Here is a 26080-nt window from a genome sequence, read left to right on the forward strand (position 1 = left end):
AACCATTTCTGAAGAAGGGTCTAGACCCGAAACGTCAGCTTTCCTGCTCCTCTGCTGCTGCTTGGCCTGCTGTGTTCATCCAGCTCTACACCTTGTTATCTGCGAATCCATTGTCGGTTGTCGGAAAAACCCATCTGGTTCACTAAAGTCTTTTAGGGAAGGAAACCGCCTTAGAAGGTTCTGAGGAAGGGTCACTGGACCCGAAACGTTACCTCTGTTTTTCCCTTCACGGATGCTGCCAGACCTGCTGAGCTTTTCCAGCAACTTTGTTTTTCAACATTTTTAAAATGTTTGACAGCATAGTAGGGTTATATTCCATGCAATGGCAAACCCAAGAAATCTCTGAGGTGTTGGGTTCAACTCAGGACTGCAATTTTGGAATTGCTACAATTGCTACTATTTTCTGTTACATTGAATTTATAGTATAGATGCACCCTGTATGTATCTTGGAAATGCCATTATGCAGCTCTAACACTTATGACTGCACCTTGATTACAAAGGATGTTGAAACCAAATGATCAGGAACTTACTCAAGATATGCCTGATTTCTGGCCATTCATTTTGTTGTTGAAGTGTGGCTTTCAGTTTAGAGCAGAAATGAACATGAGCCACATAATCCAACATCACACGGATCACTTTTCCAGATAGGTGCTTCAACCAGTTTAAAGTAATAACTTCACAAAACTGAAATAGAAATTCAAATGATCAAAAAGTTTTCTTCTTTTCAAATTATAATAAAAAAGCATTGACCATAGCTGAATTTAATAACATTTCACAACAGTAAAACTTTTTTTGAGCGAGAACAAAGTTGTAGCACATTCCAGTTTAATGGACTAAACTGTGTAATTTACTCCTGAAGCTTCAGAAGTTTGTATTCAGAACGTCTATTTTGTACCTCCAAATGTGTGTCTTTTCAAATTCATTATCACACTGGTGAATTTCTGTTTGTTAGAATACTTCAGTGGTGAAGAATTAAACAATTCCAATTGTAGCATTGTTTCACTACTGACTGTTTTGATTTGTCATACTGGGGTCTGTTCAGGAAACAGCAGCCATCCGTTCAATTGTGGAGAGGATGGAGTCAAGCTGTCATGTGATTGCCCGATATGCTCACATGCACATTCCAACTGAGGATACTCGAAAAGCGGGAGTGAAATCCCTGAAAGATTTTTCCTCTCCCTTCTTCAAAGACTTGGAACCTATTTACCTTCTTATTGAAAACAGCCAAATTAAGCCAGAATCCATAATACATGGCTTATTGATCTGGAATTGTCTAATAGTTACAGATGCACTGAGTATGTTGTTTAAAAAATCTGAACTTGTGAAAGGTGAGTAACTTAAGATATAGGAACAGGGCATGCTATTCAGACCTTTGACCATCCAATATGATCATAATTGATCACCTCAACTTCACATTTTACAGCACTGGTACAGTAGGGGAAGGCACCGATAAACAAAGAAGAAAATTCATGTCAACATGGAAGGCAGAGCATATATTGTCAAGGAAAGGCCCAAGGGCATGGCAAGACTGGATAGCATTTATTTTAATGTAGTGAGTGTTGTGTGTAAGGTAGATCAATTTAGATTGCTAACTAACACATGGGGCAATGATGGTTTTGCAATAGTGGAGACATGGTTGAGGGATGGACAAAATTGGAAAATCAGTATTGCAGAGTATGATCACTTCAAATATGACTGGGGAGGAGATTGTAAAAGAGGAAGTGGTGGTGTAATATTGACCAAGGAGTTGATATACTGCAATAATGGAGAGATGATATCTTAGAAGGTTCCTCAATTCCTGATAGGTAGAATGTCAAAACAGACAGAGAGCAACCATATTATTGGGAATGTATTATAGACTCCCAAACAGTCAGGCTGAGATAGCAGGGCAGACATTGGCAAATTTCAGAGTGTAAAAACATTAAGGTGATAACAGGGGATTTCAATTCCCCAATTTTAATCTGCATAGACAAAGAATAAAAGACTCAGGTGGCAGAATTTTTGAACTTGTTAACAGGTGAGATTTTTAAGCCAATACTTAGACAGTACTACAAGAGAGGAGGGGGTGCTGGACTTCATTCGGGCAACTAAGTCAGGCAATTGGTATAAGTGCCAGCGAGAGAATATTATGGTGACAGTGACAATAACTCACTATGATATTATGGAAGTAAAGAGTCTGAATTGGGAGAAGGGTAATTTTACTTTGCTAAAGCAGGATCTAGCCAAAATGGACTGGGAGCTGCTACTTTTAGGAAAATCTATATTCAATCAGTGGTGGCTATTTAAAAAGAAAATAATGACAGTCCAGGGCTAACCTGGCTTTGTCATGCAGGGATCTTATCCAACAAATTTGAACAAAATTCTTGAGAAAGTGTCTAGGTGTGTAGATGAAGATTGTGTAGTGGAAGTTGTCTACATGGAATTCAGTAAGGCTTTTGGCAAGGTGTCATGTGGGAAACTGGTCAAGAAGTTAACAGCCTGTGAGATATGAAGCAGTTTTACAAATTGGCTCAAAAATTGGCGTAGTGGCAGGAGGCAAGAGGGTGCTGGTTGAAAATTGATTTTGTATTTGGAAGCCTGTGCTAAAAACCTCTGGGAATGTGGGTTCAATTTCCACAAACCGCATGCGGAATTTAAATTTAATTAATAATTAGCCTGAATTGAAAGATAATTTCAGTAATGGTGACCACTGGAATGTCATTGATTGTTGTAAAAAAGAAACTCATCTGATTCAATAATGGCCTTTACTTGTGACTATACATGACACCATATGAGCAACATTTTGATTGACTCTTAACTGCCTCTGAAAAAGGTCCAGCAAGTCATTGAGTTTAAGGGCAATTAGGGATAGATAATAAATGCTGGCTGTGAAAGCATCACCTACATCCTATGAAAGAAAAAAAGTCAGTGCCTGGTGTGCAGTTGGTCTAAGAAAGAGCAGTTGAAGATTTTTCATTCAAAGCAGAAATGCTGTCCTCTTATCAATGTCATCCAAATTGTCCACCCAAATAAAAACCAACTGTTCTTCAAATTGAATAGGAACTCTCCAGCATTCCTATAGAAAAATACAGAAGCATAATGGAGCGTAATTTGAGAAACCATGTACAATGCCGCACTTTCAAAATAGTAGCAGTACTAACCAAAAATGTTTACTGATTTGAATCTAACATCAAAGTGTCATGAAAGCCAAGTTGTCCATTCTCAGTAACTACAATAGAGGTCTGATCTACCATGTGCTGAAGCTTGAAGTAAAGTCCAAAAGACCGTTTCATAGTGCATTAATGCCTACTTGTTACAACTTTGCCAGAAAATCCAGTTGTCCTTTAAGACAGGTGGTGCTAACAGTACGCATCAAAAAGGCAACAGATCCACTGGAAGAGAAAATAACTCCATTGAATAAAAGGCAGGTGAAGTCTTCACTGACTGCATAAACAACTAGAAAGATGGGTCAAGCACTTGCGTCGTAGTTTAGGGAGAACACTCACTAAGGAAACTCTAGGTGCCATGGACAGCCTGCTTCTCAGAATAGATCTGGATATTGAACCCACAGTAGAGGAACATAGCAAAACCATTGACTTGCTTCTCACGGGTAAAACTCCAGGTATTGCTGCTATGCCATTTGAATTCATCAATCATGGGAAACCAGCACTCTTCTACCATCTCCACAAATGTCTTGGTCTCTGCCAGGGTAATGCCTCAGGGTATGCATGATGCAAAGTCGTGACCCTGTATGAGAAGGATTGCAACAACTTTTGTGGCATCTACCTGCTCAGCATTGTGTGAGAAGTATTTGCCTAGTTGCCCTTGTCAGACTGCAGATCCTGGCTTCATGCATCTTTCCTGAATCCCAGTGTGGTTTTGGAATAGGAAGATCAAAAATAGACATTTTCTGAGTTCAGCAATTGATATATTTTTATGTCTTCTAATATGAAGACACACACGTTTTATTTAATTTCTGCCATTTCCTTATTCCCCATTATAAAGTCTCCTGTCCCTGCCTTTAAGGAACCCAATTAACTTTGGTGGATCTCTTCTTACCCACCTACAAAAGATGTCACAATCTTTTTTTTCCTCCTGATAGAATAAGAGAATATAGGCATAATCTATCAGTGAAAAAAATCACAATTCTGTATCCTTCTGTGTTTTTGAGTGATGAGTCTCTGAGCAAGATACTCACATAGCAAAGGCTTTGGAGAACCAAAGGACAGCATTTTCTCACTGTCAGTGTTTAGCTGCACATTCAGTCATAAGTTCCTATCCAATTGATTCTTGTTGTAGTGAGCACTGATGACTGCAGGATGCCAGCAATACGTAATTGCGGTTGACCAGGGATCTGTGACAAAGCCATTGTGAAGTACCCAGTTTATTTAACACTGGAATATGGAAACTAATTTATACCTACCATGTTGTCTTTAATGACTGATGGTGTCCATCCTTCAGAGGAAAATTGAGGATGAATTTTGTTTTCATGAGGGCAATCAAAGCATCGATGGATATCATATCCATAACTGAACAACATCCTCAACGTAACTTCATCATTTAATGCATACTGCAAAGCAGATGGAAAATGAGTCGTGTTCACTCTGCAGTAGTAATTTACATTGGACCCATGCCGAAGAAGCAAGTTTATGAGTTCGTAGTTGCCCAGTCTCAGAGCTAGCTGAAGACAATTGATAGGATCTTGGTTTGGTAGTGCTCCAGCCTCCAGGAGGAGCCGAGTAGAATAAACATCATTATTTGAGACAGCAAAATAGAGAGCAGATTTTCTGTGATCATCATAACTTCTTCGAAGCCTCTGAGCAAGCATGAAATTGACATCAAAGTGGAACTGCAGAAGCAACTTGAGACATTCTGGGTGACCACCTGCTGCTGCAGAGTGCACTGGACTTATCCCACTCTCTTTGATAGCAGAGTAATCTGTAACTGGGATCAACTGCTTCAATGATCTTTTGAAAATGAGATGAATAAATTTTAATAATTAAGAAAAACTACAAATCATAACATTTTAGAATAACGCAGTAGATCTGTCAGTACTAAAGTAAAGGATTCCAGGGTAAGTAATGTTTCAGCTTTATCAGTCAGACATAAGGTCTAACATTTAAGCATTGTTATGATCCTGGTCAAAACCACCAACTTGTGTTACAATCTGACTAGGATCCAATCACTTTTTTTTTCATAAAGTAGTAAAGTATGAGACCAAGAGAATAGATGTGCAAAATTCCACAGTTTTGAGTGAGTAACAATAAGTTTTACAACATTAGAACAGCTATACAATCTACAATGCACATAAATTTATATTCTAGAAGACTTGAATTAAGACGTGGTAAATATGGATAATGTACTGATCGAACACCCCTCACCCTAGATCAAATAGCAGAAGTGTAAAAGATAGATCCCACAAATTTCTCAGCAATTCACTGCAGATGTTATTGACACAGTGGGTTATTAAATCTTGTTAGATTTCACAAGGAATTACAATTCTTCAATACTGTTGATGTGGCCTTGAAGCCATTCCGTCATGGACTACTTCAATGTCATCTCCCATTCTGGTCAGTCAACCTTCCTTCCTAGGTTTACACCCACCTGGACTCCAGAACTTCACTACTTACTCACAGGTACAATTCCAGCTTTTCACCAACAGCTATCTTCACCAACACTTGGGAGCATTTGTCTAATCTTTCTTGTTTGAATCAAACAAACACTTTGCGGACTTCTCAATCCTCATTCTAAACTATACTAAAGTATTAATTACTCTCAGACTTTTTTGAGCTACCAAACAGTATCCAGGATTTCCTTGAGCTGTAATTCCACAGAGCCACCTATCTTCTTTTGGGATTTATCACTGAGACCCTTATGTAGACCCTGTGAAATTCAGTTGCCTCTCCAGCAGTAGAGATAAAAGTAGCACTTTCTAACACGGAGTCTGCTCTCTCTCACGTACTGACTTCCACTCTCACAATCTCATTGAATTCCACTTCAGTGACTCAAACTCTCTCCGTGGCCTATTAGAAACCTTGCAACTACTCCCACCTCTATTTTGAGGCAGAATTGCATGTTGCAAATATTTTCGAACAGTCAAATGTAACAACAAATTGGAACTGAGTGTCTCTTGCATGTTACGTTCTCCCCGAATTCTGACTTCTATAGTACAAAACAACATGCTTACAAGAAAAGATTCATCACAGCATTTATCTACTTTTATTTTAGACAGATGTTGAGCAACAATTGTAATTTAAGTTTTGGTGCCCCTACCTCTGAGCCAGAAACTCTGAGTTCAAGACTACTTTTTGGTGAAGGAAGGAATGTTCACAATGTTGTTCATCAGTTTTAAAATCATCCTGCTAATCTTTCCAATATGTCCCCACTATTCCGCAAAAAGGAAACTAGTGTTTGTGTGAATTTAAAATGAACAGTTCCTAGTTGAGGCACCTGGTGGAACATCCCAACGTAGAATGTTGGGCTAAATTTTCTGATTAGTTGTGGTGCTGAAGCAACCATCGCTGACTGCGAAGATAAATACATGTCTAGCATTTTTTGTCCTTGTAGCCAGGTCTACTGGTTTGGAGTGGTTGAGATCTGAGGGAAACTACAAGGAGAAGACTCTGTTGTTAATCACCGATCTGCAGCAGAAATTAGCAGTGGCACAACACTAGGGTGAATATCTTGCAAAGTACTATGCAGCAGATCCAAGTGACTGACATTGAGATCAGGGTTGGGGACATTTTTGGGGGGCTCAGGCAACTCAAATATATCAGTTGGAAGATATTGGAAAATCGAGCCCATTATCTAGTTGTCTTTCGCAGATGCTGAGTAATTCCAGCATTTTCTATTTTTATTCCACTATTGGTAGAGTTGAGTTGGAAGAAACAAAGAAGTCCACAGTTAAATATTTCTTACATTGACAGAAAAAGTTGCCAATTTTATTAAAAGAGAGGAAGTGTCTTGAGCAGAATATTTTATGAAAAAGAAAGCAGAGACAATTTGCATGAGATTCCTGTAAAATGTTTTAGCCCCTTGCAGGCAAATAAAATTTCTAAGGAGTTACAATTTGAAAACTGAGAATTAATATTGTTGGACCACAGTGAACTAGTCCTTTGCCGACTGTTACAGTGCCTTGAAATTTGTACAGAAGATGCCTAATTATGAAGTTGTAAGAATATTATTATGTCCTGAACAATGGATCGCACAACAGACAAAAAAATCAACAGTGTCTGCTGATTAGTATTAGGGTTACTTGGAGAAGCAGCCTCTGAATACACCCATGGTTTACGTTCACATCAGGCATCTTCCACAGCTAGGGTCTACTAATCTGTTCCAAATCTTCACATATGGCTAAATCAGGATAAGGTTTCTTGCAGACTTGAAAATGAATAAATAAGCAACAAATCCAGCTCAACTGGAATTTCTTTTGAGCAGAGTAAGCTGCATAAATAAAGGCCTTGAAAATATCGGTATGACGGGCAGTAAAAGAAACAAGCCAATTTTCAACTTACCCCACTATAATTGAAATTACAAACATTAGCTCTAAATTATAGTCACAATATTTTAACCTTAAAAAACATTTTTGAAAAAAATTCACCACTGCAGCTGTGTTCTGTCCAAGATACTGTTCTCAGACTTACTCATAATGCCCTTTGTATGATGCCTTGTGAATGGGCAGGTGACCAGTATTTTTAGGAACGTTGGCATCAGCCCCATATTCCAATAGGAGTGCGAGGCATTCTGAGTTTGCAACTGCAGCAGCCTCAAATAACACAGACACACCATCAGAAGCTTGAGACAGGACATCAGCTCCTGTGAAAGAGAAACAAGTTAGTTTGGAGCGAGGCTGAATGGTACAAGGGTGTGGATATTTTAACATACTTAGACCTGATGATCTCACTGAGTTATATTCATGAATATTCATCCTTAGGAATGTCTCCTTTTTGACATAGAACAGCACAGCACAGTACAGGCCCTTTGGCCCCACAAGGTTTTGCTGACCTATTATCTTACTCTATGATCAAACTACCCTGCATATCCTACATTTTACCATCATCCATGTGCCTATCCAAGAGTCGCTTAAATGTCCCTAATGTATCTGACTCCACTACCACCACCAGCAGTGCATTCCACGCACCCACCACTCCGTGTATAAAGAACCTACTTCTGACATTCCCCTGTACCTTCCTCCAATCACCTTAAAATTATGCCCTCTCATAATAGTCATTTCCACCCTGGGAAAATGTCTGTGGGTATCCACTCTATCTATGCCTCTTATCATCTTGATAGAGGTGTACAAGTCACTTATCACCCTTCTTCGTTCTAATGAGAAAAGCCCTAGCTCCCTCAACCTTTCCTCATAAGGCCTGCCTCCAGTCCAGACAGTATCCTGGTAAATCTCCTCTGCACCCTCTCTAAAGCTTCCACATTCTTCCTATAATGAGGTGACCAGAACTGAACACAATATTCCAAGCGTGATCTAACCAAGGTTTTATAGAGCTACAGCATAACCTAGCGGTTCTTAAACTCAATTACCCTGCCAATGAAAGCCAATACGCCATATGCCTTCTTAACAACCCTATCTACTTGGGTAGCAACTTTGAGGGATCTATGGACGTGGACCCCAAGATCCCTCTGTTCCTCCACACTGCCAAGAATCCTTGAAGTATGTGCTCAATTTCCCTCGCAATAATATTCTTTGCACTGTTTTACCCACAGGGCGGCTCAGTGGTTAGCACTGCTGCCTTACAATGGCAGGGACCCAGGTTCAAATCCAGCGACTGTTCTTTATCAGGGTGGCACAGTAGCGCAGTGGTTAGCACTGCTGCCTTACAGCACCAAGGACCCAGGTTCAATTCCAGCCTTGGGCAATTGTCTGTGTGGAGTTTGCACATTCTCCCTGTGCCTGCATCGGTTTCCTCCCACAGTCCAAAGATGTGCAGGCCAGGTGGATTGACCATGCTAAATTGCCTGTAGTGTTCATGGATGTGTAGGTTAGGGGAATGGGTCTGGGTGGGTGCTCCAAAGGTCGGTGTGGACTTGTTGGGCCGAAGGGCCTGTTTCCATACTGTAGGGATTCTATGATTACTTGCTTGCTTCTTTAGAAGGCTGTTGTGGTAGTGTCCCAATCCCGTGGACGAAGAGGCCTGCGTTCAATTCCCACCTACTCCAAAGATGCATAATACATCTCTGACTGGTTAATTAAAAAAAGCTAATTAAAGATAACTCCCGGAAGTAGTGTGGAGGTGTCAGAGAGGAAGACATGAGTTTAACAAGCCCATGTTTAACAATAAGTTGAGTAAGCAGCTTGTTTAAAGATTTCAGACAAGGCATTAATTGAAAGTAAGCATATAGGTGCAATAAGCAAGTAAGGGGTTAAATAATATGTTGGCATTCGTTACAACGTGTTGAGAGATTGCGAATACGGCACTGAGATAGAGGGTCAGCCATGTATAAGTTTGGGTGGCATGGTGGGTCAGTGGTTAGCACTGCTGCCTCACAGCACCAGCAATCTGGGTTCGATTCCACCCTCAGGCGACTGTCTGTGTGGAGTTTGCACATTCTCCCCGTGTCTGCGTGGGTTTCCTCCAGGTGCTCCGGTTTCCTCCTACAGTCCAAAATGTGCAGGTTATGTAAATTGTCTATGCTAAATTGCCCATAGTGTTCAGGGATGTGTAGATTAGGTCGGTTACAAGGGAGTGGGTCTGGGTGGGATGGTCTGAGGTTCGGTGTGGACTTGTTGGGCCGAAGGGCCTGTTTCCACACTATAGGGATTCTTAAATAAAAAATCCTGCCATTAACCCTGTATTCTGCATTCAAATTTGCCCTTCCAAAATGAATCACTTCACACTTTTCCAGGTTGAATTCCATCTGCCACTTCTTTGCCCAGCTCTGCTTCCTGTCAATGTCCCGTTGCAGCCTTCCACACTATCCACAACTCCACCATCCCTTGTGTCACCGGCAAACTTACTAACCCACCCTTCCACTTCCTCATCCAAGTCATTTATAAAGATCACAAAGAGGAGAGGTCCCAGAACAGATCCCTGCGGAACACCACTGGTCACCGAGCTCCAGACTGAATACTTTCCATCTACTACCACCCTCGGTCTTCTATTGGACAGCCAATTCTGTATCCAGACAGCCAAATTTCCCTGAATCGCATGCCTTCTTACTTTCTGAATGAGCCTACCAGCGGGAACCTTATCCAATGCCTTGCTAAAATCCATGTACACCACATCCACTGCTCTGCCTTTATCAATGTTTTCTGTCACATCCTCAAAGAATTCAATAAGGCTTGTGAGGCATGACCTGCACCTCACAAAGCCATGCTATTTCTAATCAAACTGTGCTTTTCCAAATAATCATAAATACTATCTCTCAGAATCCTCTCCAGTAATTTTCCCACCACAGAAGTAAGACTGACTGGTCTGTAATTCCCAGGATTATCCCTATTCCCTTTCTTGAACAAGGGAATGACATTTGCCACCCTCCAATCATCTGGTACTACTACAGTGGACAGTGGGGATGCAAAGATCATCGCCAAAGGCGCAGCAATCTCTTCCCTTGCTTCCCGTAATAATCTTGGGTATATCCCGTCTGGCCCAGGGGGTTTATCTGTCCTCACGTTTTAAAAATTTCTAGCACATCCTCCTTCCTAACATCAACCTGTTCGAGCATATGTCAGCTTTTTGCAGCTGTAACAGAGTAACGTGAAATGGGTTGGAATAAATCCAATTTCCAAAGAACTTAATTATAAAGTTGTGAGAATATTATTATGTCCTGAACAATGGATTGCACAATAGATAAAAAAAATGGCAAGAGCATCTGCTGATCAGTATAAGGATTACTTGGAGAAGCAGCCTCTGAATACACCCATGGTTTACGTTCACATCAGGCACCTTCCACTGCTAAAGTCTACTAATGTGTTCCAAATCTTCACATATATGACTAAATAAGCAACAAATCCAGCTCAACTGGAATTTCTTCAGGGCAGATTAAGCTGCATAAATAAAGACCTTGAACATATCCCTTGAACCAGAATCTCAAATGTGAGGTCAAAATCATTATGAAGGAGTCTGCAGCTTATAAGTTCTTAAAATTAAACACTGAAGACGGTTTGAAGCCACAAGATGTCAGTAGAAAAGACCAATTGTAAAACATGGTGTTGCCCCTGACTAGCACAGCTCAAGCATCTTCCTGCTCTGAAGTCATCAGTTGTGCAGCCTTACAGCAACAGTAAGTTTGGGAGATAGGTTAGAAGGAGAAACAACATTTATAAAAAGTTCGATCTGCTGGTCGATATTGCAGTGGTAAAATTGAATCAGCTTCTATGACATATTTCCTTACTACTCCAGTAGGCAACCCATTTTAAATGAAAACTTCAATTATTTTAGACAGTGATTTATCCCTGCACTCCATTTTAAAATATATGGAATGCCAAACCTATCAAACTTATAAAAGTCAAAGTATTTTTCCTGTTTCAATATCAGGCAAAATTTACAAATATACTTAGACAAACTATTGTGGAATAAAATGTGCTCTAATGATGAATGAAAGTACCAAAATCACAACAAATAGACATATTAATAGCTTCAAAGTCTATACAGCATAAATAACCCTTAGATTTGGCTTGTTAATTAGCTGTTTGATAAAAGATAGAGAAAAGTAATAAGGGAATGCATTCTCATATGTTGTGACAGATTGTGTTCTCCAGCAATCTGTACTGGCCCGTTACCTCAGTTTTACGTGATATATATTAATGATGTGAATGAAAGAATAGAGATTTATGCATCCAAGTTTGCAATTATTAAGTTAGAGGGAACAGTAAGTTGTGAAAATGTATGTAAGAAGTTATAAAACAACTCAAACAGTTGAAGTTAATAGGCAGGAACATGGCAGATTTATTTCAGTGTGGAGAAGCATGACGTAATTTGTCATGGATCCAAGAAAGCCAAATGACTTCATGCTGTGCTGTTTTATTCAATGAATAAATGATACATGTAAGTGTGGTATGTTTGGGAAGAACAGGAAGCTGTGCTCCTAATGGACAACATCTTTTTGAGGTGTCGGGGTCTTTACTGCTACTTAGTGAACAAACAAGAGTTGGCAGCAAGGATACAGATAACATTCTCAGAGCCGTCTCCCATTCCTGATGTTAAGTCCCTTGATCAGACAGTAGGTGCCTTTCATTGAGGCACCACCCGCCCCACCCTCACCCCCCCCCCAGAAAATGACAAGCCAGCCACACAATTGTAGCTGTTTATGCAAATCTGAAGCTGAATTAATAACAGTGGCAGCAATATGAGGCCCCTCAGTGGTCATTATTTGGTTTTTTAAAGGCCTTAACTGGCAGTGGAACAAATGTGCCTTCCCACCCATAACTTAATTCTGGTCAAGGTGGAAAGGCAGCAGAATTTAGTTACGTTGTCATCTAGCCTCCCAACTCACCACCACAGACGGCAGAGTTCCTGAAACACTCCAACTGTGGCTTTTCCTTGTGTTATGTCAGGTTCTGTTGCAGATTAATTTATAGGGATTGAATGCCATGATTTACTACTTAATTTGCTACTTTATTTACTACTCCATTATTTTTGGATCAGGTGACTGAGAGGATGGGAGATGATTACCCAGATGGAATCTTTTCACATCTAGCAATTCCTATGTTCCACTTGATGATGCAGTGATGCTTTGCATCTCAACTAGGGCCAAGCAAGACATTGAAAGTTGTATGATCTTGTTGAGCTTCAATTCGGCAGCGTGCGAAAGTGGTTCATTGTGAAATCGAAGTCTGTCTGAGATCCCAAAGGGTCTTTGCAGTGAAACTCTCACATGGGGTGGCCCGGTGGCACAGTGGTTATCACTGCTGCCTGACAGCACCAGGGACCTCAGTTCGATTCCAGCCTTGGGTAATTGTCTGTGTGGAGTTTGCATGTTCTCCTCATGTCTGCGTGGGTTTCCTCCAGGTGCTCCAGTTTCCACCCACAGTCCAAAGATGTGCAGGCCAGGTGGATTGGCCACACTAAATTGCCCTCAGTGTTCGGGGATGTGTAGATTAGGTGGGTTAAAGGGGGATGGGTTTGGGTGGGTGCTCTGAGGGTTGGTGTGGACTTGTTGGGCCAAAGGGCCTGTTTAAACACTGTAGGGATTCTATGATCTTTGAAATCAGTCTGCCTTGGGTTATAATTATCTAGATAAGTGACAAGAATAGAGTAGATTATAAATTACCTTTTTGGAGTAAACGTTTCACCACTTCTGTATGTCCATTCTGTGCAGCAAGAGCTAGTGGGGTGAGTCCAATGGCACTTCTGGCGTCTATAGCTGCTCCAGCATGAATCAGTAAATCCACTAAATCCTTGCTGCCCAATTTGGCAGCTTCATGCAGGGCTGTCCTCTTATTAATGCATTCCAAATTCACAGCTGCTCCAAAACGTAACAGCAGTGAGGCAACATCAAGAGCTCCATTTCTTATAGCTTTGAAAGGAGAAAATAGGTCTCACTGACTTGGCTGCATTCAGAATTCAACTAACGAGATTGCAAACAGTAAGAGCTTAATTATACACTGGTTACTACTGATTCTGATAAATTTAGAAAGAGATCTGTCTGGTAACCAAAACATTCCTGTCTGATTTGTTAAGTATTACATCCTTTACACATACTGTTTCCAGGGCACTGACAAAGTTCCCTGCTTTACTTCAATTACTGTCATGTGATCTTTTACATCCATATGATCAAGCAGCTGAGCCATGACATACATTTCATCGGAAAGAATGTACAATATAAGATAAAAATACAGCTAACTCTAAGATTGGTCTCTTTTGCTGTACTATTATAGGGGGTTGGTTAGTTCAGTTGGCTGGATGGCTGGTTTGCAGTGCAGAGGGAATTGAACCCACCCTGACTGAAGTTATCTTGAAGGATTCTCCTTCTTAACCTTTCCCCTTGCCTTTGGTGAAGTGACCCTCAGGTTAAATCACCACCAGTCATTTCTCTCTGACAGAGCAACCCTATGGTTTGGTAGGATAATGGTGATTTTACATTTCTTTTACTGTATCATAATTTAGGAGAAAAAGACATGAAGACTCAGAGAATCAACAACTAATAAATCCTAGTGATGCTGACATTAAATCAACTGTAACGAGTGGTTGATTGGTGGCAGATGGAGTTTAATTTAGATAAATGTGAGGTACTGCATTTTGGAAAGGCAAATCAGGGCAGGATTTATACATTTAGTGGTAAGGTCCTAAGGAGTGTTGCTGAACAAAGAGACCTTGGAGTGCAGATTCATAGTTCCTTAAAAGTGGAGTCGCAGGTAGACAGGTAGTGAAGAAGGCATTTGGTATGCATTGGAGGCTGAGGGGTGACCTTATAGAAGTTTATAAAGTCATGAGGGGCATGGATAGAGTAAATAGCCAAGATTTTCTCTCCCAGGGTAGAAGAGTCCAAAACTAGAGGGCACAGGTTTAAGGTGAGGGGAAAGATTTAAAAGGGACCTGAGGGGCACATTTTCAGACAGAGGGTGATGCATGTATGGAACGAGCTACCTGAGGAAGTGGAGGAGGCTGGTACAATTACAATATTTAAAAGGCATCTGGATGGGTATATGAATAGGAAAGGTTTAGAGGTAAATGGGCCAACTGCTGGCAAATGAGACTACACTAATTTAGGATATCTGGTTGGCATGGATAAGTTGTACTGATCTCTATGACTGCATGAGTGTCTGCGGGGGTGGGTTAAGTTGAATGAAAAATTACGGAAAAATAAAAGGGCAATGACTCAGCAGAGGTTATTAAAGTTTCAAGAACAAGTAGTAGGACAGAGAGTATGGAAAGGATCAGGAATCTAACTTCAGGCACAGCAGATAAGGGGTCAACTTCAAAAAGGGAGGCAGTCAATGCAGGACTGAGGGTGTTGCACTTAAATGCAAGCAGTATAAGAAACCAGGTAAATGAGCGTGTGAGACGTGGCTGCAAGGGGATCACAGCTGGGAACTAAATATCCAAGGATACACGTCCTATCAAAAAGACAGGCAGATGATAGAATTCACCCTGCAGTTTGAGATGGAGAATCTGGATTCAGATGTAATGGTATTACAATTGATTAAAGGTAACTACAAAGACATGATGGCGGTGCTGGCAGTGTTGATTGGAAGACGAACGTAGCAGGGAAGACAGTGGAGCTGCAATGGCAGGGATTTCTGTGGGTAATTTGGGAGGCACAGCAGAAATGTATCCCAAGGAAGAAGAAACATACTAAAGAGAGGATGAGGTATCCATAGCTGACAAGGGAAGTCAGGGACAACATAAAAGCAAAAGAAAAATCAGACAATATGGTGAAGATTAGTGAGAAGCCAGAGGATTGGGAAGCCTTTAAAAACCAGCAGAGGATAACTAAAAAGCAGTAATAAGGAGGATGATGAAATTTGACAGTAAGTGAGCTAGTACAGTAAACTTTGTTTTAATTGGCACACTGTGAACTGGCACTCTTAATAAACTGGCAAAAATTATACACATGAAATTCCAGAAGTTTAGTGTATTATCATAGTCACCGCAATGTCCAAGTAGTCAGTTGAGGATGCAAGTGAGAAGGTTCTCTGCCAGTAAGTTTTATTTAAAGCAAAGTTGCATTATTATTTAAGCAATTTATTCTGTAAATAAAGTATAAGAGAGATGTGTGGGTTTTTACATTGAAAATGTGGAGTTCTTGATGAACCGGAATATTTGATCAATTGGTACATTCCTGGTCCCATAGGTGCCAGTTAATAAAAAAGTTTGCTGTAATAAAGAAGAATATTGTAATAAAGAAGAAGTTTTTTAGATATACAAAAGGTATGAGAGAGGCAAGAGTGGACATTGGATCACTGGAAAATGAGGCTAGTGAAGTAAGTAATGGGGAATAAAGAAATGGCACAGGAGTTGAATAGGAACTTTGCGTCAGTTTTCACAGTGGGAGATACCAGCAGCATACCAGAATTTCAAGAGAGTCAGAGGGCAGCAGTGAGTGTAGTGGCCATCACTAAATAAGATGATGGGGAAGCTGAAAGGTCAGGTGGATAAATTACCTGGAAAAGATGTACTGCACCCCAGAGTTCTGAGGAGATAGATAGGGAGTTTGTAGAGGTATTGGTGGTGATCTTTTAGGAGTGAGGGAGGGTCCTAGATGACTAGAAAATGGCTAATGTACCACCCCTGATAAATAAGGGAGTGAGGCAGATGATAGGAAACCGTAGGCAGGTTAGCCTGACCTCGGTTGTTGGTAAGATTTCTGAGTCCATTATTAAGGATGAAATTGCGGAGTACTTGGAAGTGCATGGCAAAATAGGGTTAAGTCAGCACAGCTTTGTCAAGAGGTGGTCATGCCTGACAATCTGTTAGAATTCTTTGTGGAGGTAATAAGCAAGTTAGACAAAGGAGAGCCAGTGGATGTGATTTATTTAGATTTCCAGAAGGTCTTTGACACAGTGCTGCACTTGAAGCTGCTAAATAATATAAGAGCCCAGGGTGTTAGGGGCAAGGTACTGGCATAGAGAACTGGCTGGTAGAGACAGGCAGAAGGCAGAAAGTAGGGATAAAAAGGTCTTTTTCAGGACGACAGCCAATGACTAGTGGACTTCCACAGAGGTGTAACCACAAGTACCCATGTTATACATTAACAATCTGGACGAAGGAACTGAGGATATTGTTGCTAAGTTTGCAGATGACGCAAAGATAGGTGTAGGGTCAGGTATTGTCGAGGAAGTAGGGAGGCTGCAGAAGGACTTGGTTAGGCTAGGAGAGTGGGCAAATAAGTGGCAAATGAAATACGATATGGAAAAGTGTAAGGTTATGCACTTTGGTAGGAAGAATAGAGGCATAGGCTTTTTTTTAACAGGGAAAAGTTTCAGAGGGATTAGGGAGTCCTAGTTCAGGGTACTCTCAAGGTTAACATAGAACATAGAACAGTACAGCGCAGTACAGGCCCTTCGGCCCATGATGTTGTGCCGAACTTTTACCCTAATCCTAAGGTCTATCTAACCTCCACCCCGACTTTATACTAATATCCATATGCCTATCTAATAGCCGCTTAAATGCCCCTAATGAGGCCGACTCCACTACCCTCTCCGGCAATGTATTCCACGTCCCGACCAGTCTCTGAGTAAAGAACCTACCTCTGACGTCTCCCCTATACCTACCTCCACTCACTTTAAAAATATGCCCCCTCGTAATAGCTATCTCCACCCGAGGAAAAAGTCTCTGGCTGTCTACTCTACCTATACCTCTGATCATTTTGTACACCTCTGTCAAGTCACCTCTCATCCTTCATTGTTCTAAAGAGAAAAGCTGTAGCTCTCTCAACCTTTCCTCGTAAGACCCTTCCTCCATTTCAGGCAACATCCTGGTAAATCTCCCCTGCACCTTTTCCAATGCTTCCACATCTTTCCTCTAATGAGGCGACCAGAACTGGACACAATACTCCAGATGTGGCCGAACCAGGCTTTTGTATAGCTGGAGCATAACTTCATGGCTCTTGAACTCAATCTGTCTATTAATGAAAGCTAACACACTGTACGCCTTCTTAACAGCTCTATCCACCGGGGTGGCAACTTTCAGGGAACTGTGGACATGAACCCCTAGATGTCTCTGCTCCTTCACTCTGCCAAGAATCTTTCCGTTAACCCTGTATTCTGCTTTCAAGTTTGTCCTTCCAAAATGAATCACCTCACACTTTTCAGGGTTAAACTCCATCTGCCACTTCTCAGCCCAGTTCTGCATCCTATCAATGTCCCTTTGTAACCTAGAGCAGCCCTCCGCGCTATCCACAACTCGACCCACCTTTATATCATCCGCGAACTAACTAATCCACCCTTTGACTCCTTCATCCAAATCATTTACAAAAATCACAAATAGAAGAGGACCCAGAACAGATCCTTGTTGTACACCACTTGTAACTGAGCACCATGTTGAATATTTTCCATCCACTACCACCCTTTATCTTCTAAGGGTCAGCCAATTCTGAATCCAATCTGCCACATTTCCCCCTATCCCATGCCTCCTTACCTTCTGCATGAGCCTGCTATGGGAAACCTTATCAAACGCCTTACTTAAATCCATGTATACCACATCCACTGCTCTACCTTCATCCACGTGTTTGGTCACCTCTTTAAAGAATTCAATAAGGTTTGTGAGGTATGATCTACCCCTCACAAATCCATGCTGACTATCATGAATCAAACTGTGCCTTTCCAAGTGATCATAAATCCCACGTCTCAAGCCCTTTCCAATAATTTGCCCACCACTGACGTAAGACTAACTGACCTGTAATTTCCGGGGTTATCCCTATTCCCTTTTTTGAACAAGGGAATGACGTTTGCCTCTCTCCAATCTTCCGGCGCTATACCCGTGGACAGTGAGGACGAAAAGAACATTGCCAAAGGCCCTGCAATCTCTTCTCTCGCTTCCCATAGAATCCTTGGATAAATCCCATCAGGCCCAGCGAACTTATCTATCTTCAAGTTCCTCAAAATTTCTAGTACATCTTCCTTACTAACATTGACCTCCTCTAGCCTACCAGCCTGTTTCACACTGTCCTCCTCTACAACTAGGTCCCTCTCAGTTGTGAATACTGAAGAAAAGTATTCATTAAGGACTTCTCCTATCTCTTTAGGCTCCGTGCACAAATTCCCTTTACAATCCTTGATCGGCCCTACCTTTTCTCTGGTCATCCTCTTATTCCTCACTAACGTGTAAAAAGCCTTGGAGTTTTTCTTGATTCTATCTGCCAAGGTTTTCTCCCTTATAGGTCTCCTAAGCTCTTTCTTCAGCTCCTTCCTGGATAACTTGTATCCCTCTGGAGCCTTTTCCGTTCCTTGTTTCCTAAACCTTATATAAGCATCCTTCTTCCTCTTAACCAGTCGTTCGACCTCTCTTGAGAACCAAGGCTCCCTCACTCGACCGCATCTTCCCTGCCTGCTAGGGACAAACATATCGAGCACACGCAGTCTGCATTCCTTAAACAATCTCCACATTTCAATAGTGCACTTCCCTGACAGTATCTGTTCCCATTTTATGTTACCCAGTTCTTCCCTAACAGAATTGTAATTACCCTTCCCCCAATTATAAACCTTACCCTGCTGTATGTACCTACCCTTTTCCATGACTATTGTAAAAGTAACAAAGTTATGAACACAAGTTCAGTTGGTAATTAGGAAAGCAAATGCAATGTTTGCATTCATTTCGAGAGGCTTAGAATATGAGAGCTGAGGCTTATAAATGCTGTGGTCAGACCGCATTTGGAATTTTGTGAGCAGTTTTGGGCCCCATTTCTAAGGATGGATGTGTTGGCCTTGGAGGTAGTCCAGAGGAGATTCACAAAAATTATTCTTGGTATGAGGGCTTGTCATATGAGGAGCAGTTGATGACTCTGGATCAGTATTTGATGGAATTTAGAAGGATGAAGGAAGATCTCATTGAAACTTATAGAATATTGAAATGCCTGAATAAAGTGGACATGGAGAGGATTTTTCACAAATAGAAGAGACTGATCTGAGGGCACAGCCTCAGAGAGAAGGTCAACCCTTTAGAACTGAGATGAGGGTGGCACGGTGGCTCAGTGATTAGCACTGCTGACTCACAGCGCCAGGGAACTCGGTTCAATTCCAGCCTCAGGTGATTGTCTGTGTGGAGTTTGCACGTTCTCCCCGTGTCTGCGTGGGTTTCCTCCGGGTGCTCCAGTTTCCTCCCACAGTGCAGAAATGTGCAGGTTAGGTGGATTAGCCATGCTAAATTGCCCATAGTATCCAGGGATGTGTTGGTTAAGTGGATTAGCCATGGGAAATACAGGGTTACAGGGATAGGTTAGGGGGCTGAGTCTGGGTGGGATGTTTTTCGCAGGGTTGGTGTGGACTGGTTGGGCCAAATTGCCTGTTTCCACATTGTAGGGATTGTATGATTGAATTTCTTTAGCCAGAGGATGGTTAATCTGTGGAACTCATTGCTGCAGACGGCTGTAGAGGCCAAGTTGTTGAGTGTCTTTAAGACAGAGATAAATAGGTTCTTGATTAGTGAGGAGATAAAGAATTACAGGGAGAAGGCAGGAGAATGGTGTTGAGAAACATATCAGCCATGATTGAATGGCAGATCAGACTGGCCTAGTTATGATCCTATATCTTATGGTGTTACGGTTTAATGACAGAACTAAGTACAGTAGGTAGATTGCAATATAAGTAAATTAATTTTGATTTCAGTCCTTATGTTTGATCAAGTTAAGTAGCACAGAGTTAAAGAGAGATTCACCAGTTATTAAAACAGAATCACCCTCTTCATTCTTGGCATTGGGTTTGCAGCCTTTCTCAAGTAAATACTGCACATTTTCTATAAGATTCAACTGAACCGCTAGAAAGAGAGGGGTTTCACCCTTCAGCGTCTTCTGCTCCCGTGTACTAGGATGAGAAGCTGCAATAATATGAAACATTTATTAGAAATAATAACATAAATCTGGCGATTCAAGTACTGTTAGAAATCTACTTCTGTCAACTACACCTAAACGGCTCACAGTAACTTGCTAAATTGCAATGATTATTGTTTTAGAAAGACAGATATGCAACATTGTTTTGTTCTTAGTAGCCAGAGCAAAGCCCAAAACAAAATCTTTTTAACAGAACAACTTCTTTCCCTCCTATCTCCATACAGTAAATATCTAGCTTTGAGATTTTAACATCTCCAGTCAGCATTACTCTTATTGTAGTAATCCATAAATTACATTTGTTAGAAGTAATTCTTTCACATTCTTAATAATCCAACATTCAGAGTTTTCTACTGTCCAGTGGAAGAATTTCTACGAGTGTCTGGGACTAAATATTCTAAATTTGATGATTTTTAACGTTTAATGTTAATGAGTTTTTTTTTCTAAAAGGGATTGCACTTCATGTGCACACAGAATCTCAAGGCATTAAATGTAGTTTAGACTGTGTCCTGATAGAAGAGGAATGCTATGCTATGACTGAAATATTCAGGTATCAAAGCACATTATGAAACAAATACTAGAACTTTGTATGGCAGGAAGGACATTGCAGAGATTGATGTTTGAATGATTACTCGTACTTAGTCGAATGGTATACAATTTTAAATTCAATTTCTTATAATGTTTTCGTAAGCAATCCTGGTAGAGTAATGCAGGTGACAACCCTATACGCAATTTGAAATTGCAGTCTGGAGCTGGAGGAACACAGCAGGCCAGGCAGCATCAGAGGAGCAGGAAAGTTGACATTTTGAGTCGGGACCCTTCTTCAGAAGTTTTTTTCCTGAAGAAGAGTCCCGACCAGAAACGTCAACTTTCCTTCACCTCTGATGCTGCCTTTTTCTGAAGAAGGGTCCCGACCTGAAACGTCAACTTTCCTGCTCCTCTGATGCTGCCTGGCCTGCTGTGTTCCTCCAGCTCCACACTGTGTTGTCTCTGACTCCAGCATCTGTAGTTCTTGCTATCTCTCTTGAAATTCTTGTCCCCCTTGTAAAACTTTAATACAAGTACAAGTGTAATATATTTAAGATTGCAAGGTATTACCAACAAATGCAAAGTTTTGTTTTTTTTTCCTTCTCACAACATACTGTATTAATTGTTGCTATAGAGTCTAAATCCTAAACAATGATTTCCCAAAAACTGTAAACTATCAACAATGGATAGCAGACCTTGTCCATCATGGGTTGATAATAATGGCCTTTCTACTGCTATTGAAAGCAATCAGATTTGAAAGATGGAACACATCTGAAGATATAATTGAGCAAGGTCTAACTCAACATTGATGTTTTTCCAGTTGATTTCAGATGAACGTATATAACAACATTAACACTGACATTGTCACCTTTGAACGTGGCTCCAAGAATTGCCTGATTTAACTGTGCAGCGGCTTCATGCAGAGGAAGCCAACCTCTGTCATCAGCTTCATTAAACGCACAGGAATGAATGGACAGCTGTTTGATATCTGCTTCCTGACCTAGAAATTAAATATTCTTCAGTCGTGTCATTTACAGGATGATAACAAGAAAACAATTTCAAATATTGAGGCAACCTATCAAGTGTTCCACTCCATAGCACACACACAATCTCAAGGTATTAAATGTAGTTAAGTCTGTAGTTAAGGAATAAAAGTACACTTTGAAACAAATACTAGAACTGCATATGGCAGTAAGTACTCTGTGCAGGTTGATGTTTCAATGAGTACAATTTTAGTGGAATATCCCTTTACCTTTCCTCTCTAGTGACAATTCACCTAACAATACATGAAGGAAATATTAAGTCCTAGAAATCAAACCAAAATTCACAAATTACTGTTAACCACAGGGTAATGTGTGTATTTGACTCTTATATTTATATCTATGCATTTAGGAAATGTGCATGTTTATTGTCTAGATTTGCTGCATGGAAGACACTTCATAGAATCATAAAATCACTACAGTGCAAAAAGAAACCATTCGGCCCATCAAGTTTGCACCGACCCGCCGAACAGCATTCCACCAGATCAGCGCCCCCCCCAAACTCATAACACTGCATTAACCATGACTAATCCACTTAACCTGCACATCTTTGGACTCAGGAAGGAAACTGCAGCACCCGGCAGAAACCCACGAGGACATGGGGACAACATGCAAACTCCACACAGTCACCCAATGCTGAAATTGAACCCAGGTCCATGGTGTTGTGAGGCAGTAGTCAAACTCAGAAATAAACAAGACATAGTAAAAAAAAAAGCCTGCCAAGTAAAGCCATCCATATATGATAGTACTATTAGTTGAATGTGTGCTTAGTTTTCTTTTTTTAGATGCATTGTTTAAGCATTCTGATTAATACCAAACCATCTGTAATTGTACATTAATTCACCTGTTTTTATTGCTTCGACAACCTTCCTGTTTTCTTTACTTGGCAAGAACCTACGCACAAAAGCAAGGTTATATGTGAACTGCACATTTAGACATAAGTTTGAAGTTTACAATTGCTCTACACTTGGTAATTTACTTCTTGTCATGTTTTTAAAGCTTTTAAGTCTCAGTGCTGCTGAAGCATTGAGCTATTCAATTGTTTCTATTTTTAGTCATTTTAAAATAATATAATTATTTAATAAGATAATAAAATTATTGTAAATATAAGTCAAATACCAGGATGCATGCAAACAATAGGAGTACATTATATGTTTGATACAATGAAATGAAATATAATGAAGTATATAATAGGCATTTGAACAGGGTTGATTGGTCATACATTAGGTTAGAGCAGCTGTTGATCTCTGAGACCCTGTTACAATTTTTAAAAGTTTTCCTAGGCTAAATGTGAAAAGATGTACAGTTATTCCTTCAGTGAATAAACCACAGTTTACAGTCTGATTGCTAGGGACTGTGAACCATTAATCTTTAATCTGTGCTGGGTCAGCTGATCATGGCCAGGACTTTACAAAATAACTAATTGGTTCTCAATCCTGATCGCTATCCAGTGACTGCTGAAGGTAAGTGGCTCTGCTTGGTGACCAGTTGAAGATAGTATGGACTCAGCTATGATGTCTTCTATAATGGATGTAATGTTAATTAATAAAAATTAGTCATTTGGTTTAAGTTTCAAGGTGTGATTTCCTTTTCTGGTTGAAATAAATAATGATGTTATTGCTGGTGATTAAATGCAAGGTCTGGTTCTGTGATATTAAAGTCTGAAGGAGCCGCTAATTCCTTGGTAAAGACTGTAGTTCAATTGGAAGATTGAGCTGCTGCAATAACAGAGTAATTTTATGGTTTGAAATATTCATACTGTTGGTAACATTTTCTGCATTCAAATCTGATACACTGTTATATGTATAATTTAATTCACTCCTATCAAAACTTGCAGTCCTATCGCAAGGCACTGGGAAGAAAGCAGTTTGGCAACCAATTTTTCTTATTACAGTGTGAATAGACAATATTACATGAGCATATGTTGTTGCTAATTATAGTTTGAATAAACTACATACTTGTGTCGAAAGGAATGGAAGCATTGGATCAGTATACCTGAATAATTTCTATTAGAACAAGGCCATAATATGAGGGGAAGTGGTACTTTTGTGACAATGTCACTGGCTAATAATTCAGCAACCGAGCTAAATGCCCTGATGACATAGGTTCAAAACCCACAGATGGAATTTAAATTCAATTAAGCTGGTAATTATCAAGTGTTGTAATTCATGAATGTCCTTTAGTTAAGAACATCCTTACCTTGTCTTGGCCTACATGTACTCCAGACTTACAGCAATGTGGTTAACTCTGACCTGTCCTATAGAATGACCTGGTAACCAGTCAGTTCAAGAAGTGGGTAAAAAATGCTGGCTTTACCAGCACTGTCCACATGAAAGAATACAGAAGGGTGTAATGGCTTAATATAAGATGAGGGTAGGATTACTGCACTATACCTGAAATCCTCCAATTCTGCTTCAACAGAAGGCAAATAAGGATCCTGTGTACAGATATCTAGTAGACTTTGTTCCAGTATATGTTGCATTATTTCCTGATCTGCCAATTCTTCATCTGTTGTTGTCGCATTCATGATGAAAGTTCTCAGTCAGATTCTGACTTAAATATTTGTTTCCCTTTCACGCCAAGGAAATTGTGTACCTTAATTTTGTAGTGCAAGACACCTGCAGGTATATGAAAATAGAGTGTAAATCATTCAACTTCCATTTTCCTCCATCAGTTTCATTCCCTTGATGTCCTTTACTATAGTTCACATATATCTCCCTTCAGTGAACCTGGTGGCAGAACACAGCAATTGCAGACTTTTATTCTGAATCATAATTTTTATGACAACAATTAAATGACATTTAACAGTCTGATAAATGTATTTATTGTTCTGGATTTAGTTTTGGTGTCCATATTTATACTGAAGTGATGGGAAGATCCATAAGGATGGGGAAGGCTAACCTCATTGTGGGGCTAATGATTTCAGAACTTCAATAGCAACATTTAAAAACATTTGGATAGGTACATGGATGAGAAGGGTTTAGAGGGATATAAACCAAATGCAGGCAATTGGAACTAGCTGAGTGGGCTCCATGGTAAGCAAGGACCAGTTTGGGCGAAGGGCCTGTTTCCATGCTTATTACTGTATGTGCACTGGAGATTTAGAGAGATGGTTTATATGTAGTGCTCTTCAATTAATTGCTGTTTGTGAACTCTGATATGTAGAACACTTGTGCTTTATGCCACTGCTGTTTGTTATCCTCAATCTTGGCGATTTTCTGTTTGATTAGGAGGCACAATGGGCTGATGATTCATGATGCAAAATTATGGTGTATGTAGAAGGTAACCACAAATCTAAGACTTGTGTTGCAAAATTTTCCAAAATTGTCCGGGTGACATACATGTTGCTTGAGCATCCTGATTATTCAATCATGTTTTTTGTTGCTTGTTTGTAGGCCAACTCCGCAAATATGCCCAGCTAACTAAGAGAAAGCTTCAGCACTATTTGGAGAAGATGGTTTCTGTTACCAGATAATTGTTGACTGTCTGACTAGGGTAAAGTGCATATAGAGAACTGTTGCAGGACAATTAAGTAATGACTGCAACCAAGATACTGGACACAGATCTATGTGATAGATTGGAGTGTATTGGTTACAAGAGAGGTTGAATAGACTTGGATTGTTTTCAATAGAGCATTGGAAGCTGTAGAATGACCTGATACAAGTATATAAAATTATGAGAGGCATGGATAGGGTGGATAGTTGGAGTCTTTTTCCTATGGTGGAAATGTCAAATACTAGGTGGTATAGGTTTAGAGTGAGAGGGGGAATGTTTAAAGGAGATGTATGAGGCAAGGTTTTTACACTGAGGGTGCTAGGTGCCTGTAACACACTGCCAGAGTAGGTGGTAAAAGCAGATACAATAGTTATGTTTAAGAGGCCTTTAGACAGACACATGTACATGCAGGGAAGAAATACAGACCATGGGCAAGCAGATGGGATTAGTTTAGAATGGCAACATGGTCAGCACAGACATGGTGGACCGAAGGGCCTGTTCCTGTGCTGTACTGTTTCATGTTCTATGTTAATCACGTATCAACTGTACTTCAAGTAGAATTTCTTCTGATTGCCAAAGACACCAACCTGGTGATGTGG

At 40.4% G+C, this 26080-nt stretch overlaps 1 protein-coding gene across 1 annotated transcript in view; it reads right to left on the reverse strand.

Moving 5' to 3' along the window:
- LOC109916003 (dynein axonemal heavy chain 12) overlaps positions 1-24513 on the reverse strand; it is a 28793-nt gene extending 4280 nt beyond the window's left edge. The window contains exons 1-8 of the mRNA XM_020515690.2: positions 24380-24513; positions 22831-22880; positions 21815-21946; positions 20250-20408; positions 13207-13452; positions 7623-7794; positions 4403-4946; positions 531-684 (exon numbers count right to left, since the gene is read on the reverse strand). Of these exons, the coding sequence (XP_020371279.1) occupies positions 531-684; positions 4403-4946; positions 7623-7794; positions 13207-13452; positions 20250-20408; positions 21815-21946; positions 22831-22880; positions 24380-24513 (1591 nt within the window). The remainder of the gene's footprint in view (positions 1-530; positions 685-4402; positions 4947-7622; positions 7795-13206; positions 13453-20249; positions 20409-21814; positions 21947-22830; positions 22881-24379) is intronic.
- Between the last annotated feature and the right edge of the window lie 1567 nt (positions 24514-26080).

This window comes from Rhincodon typus, chromosome 16 (genome assembly GCF_021869965.1).
Source record: "Rhincodon typus isolate 14 chromosome 16, sRhiTyp1.1, whole genome shotgun sequence".
NCBI lineage: Eukaryota > Metazoa > Chordata > Chondrichthyes > Orectolobiformes > Rhincodontidae > Rhincodon > Rhincodon typus.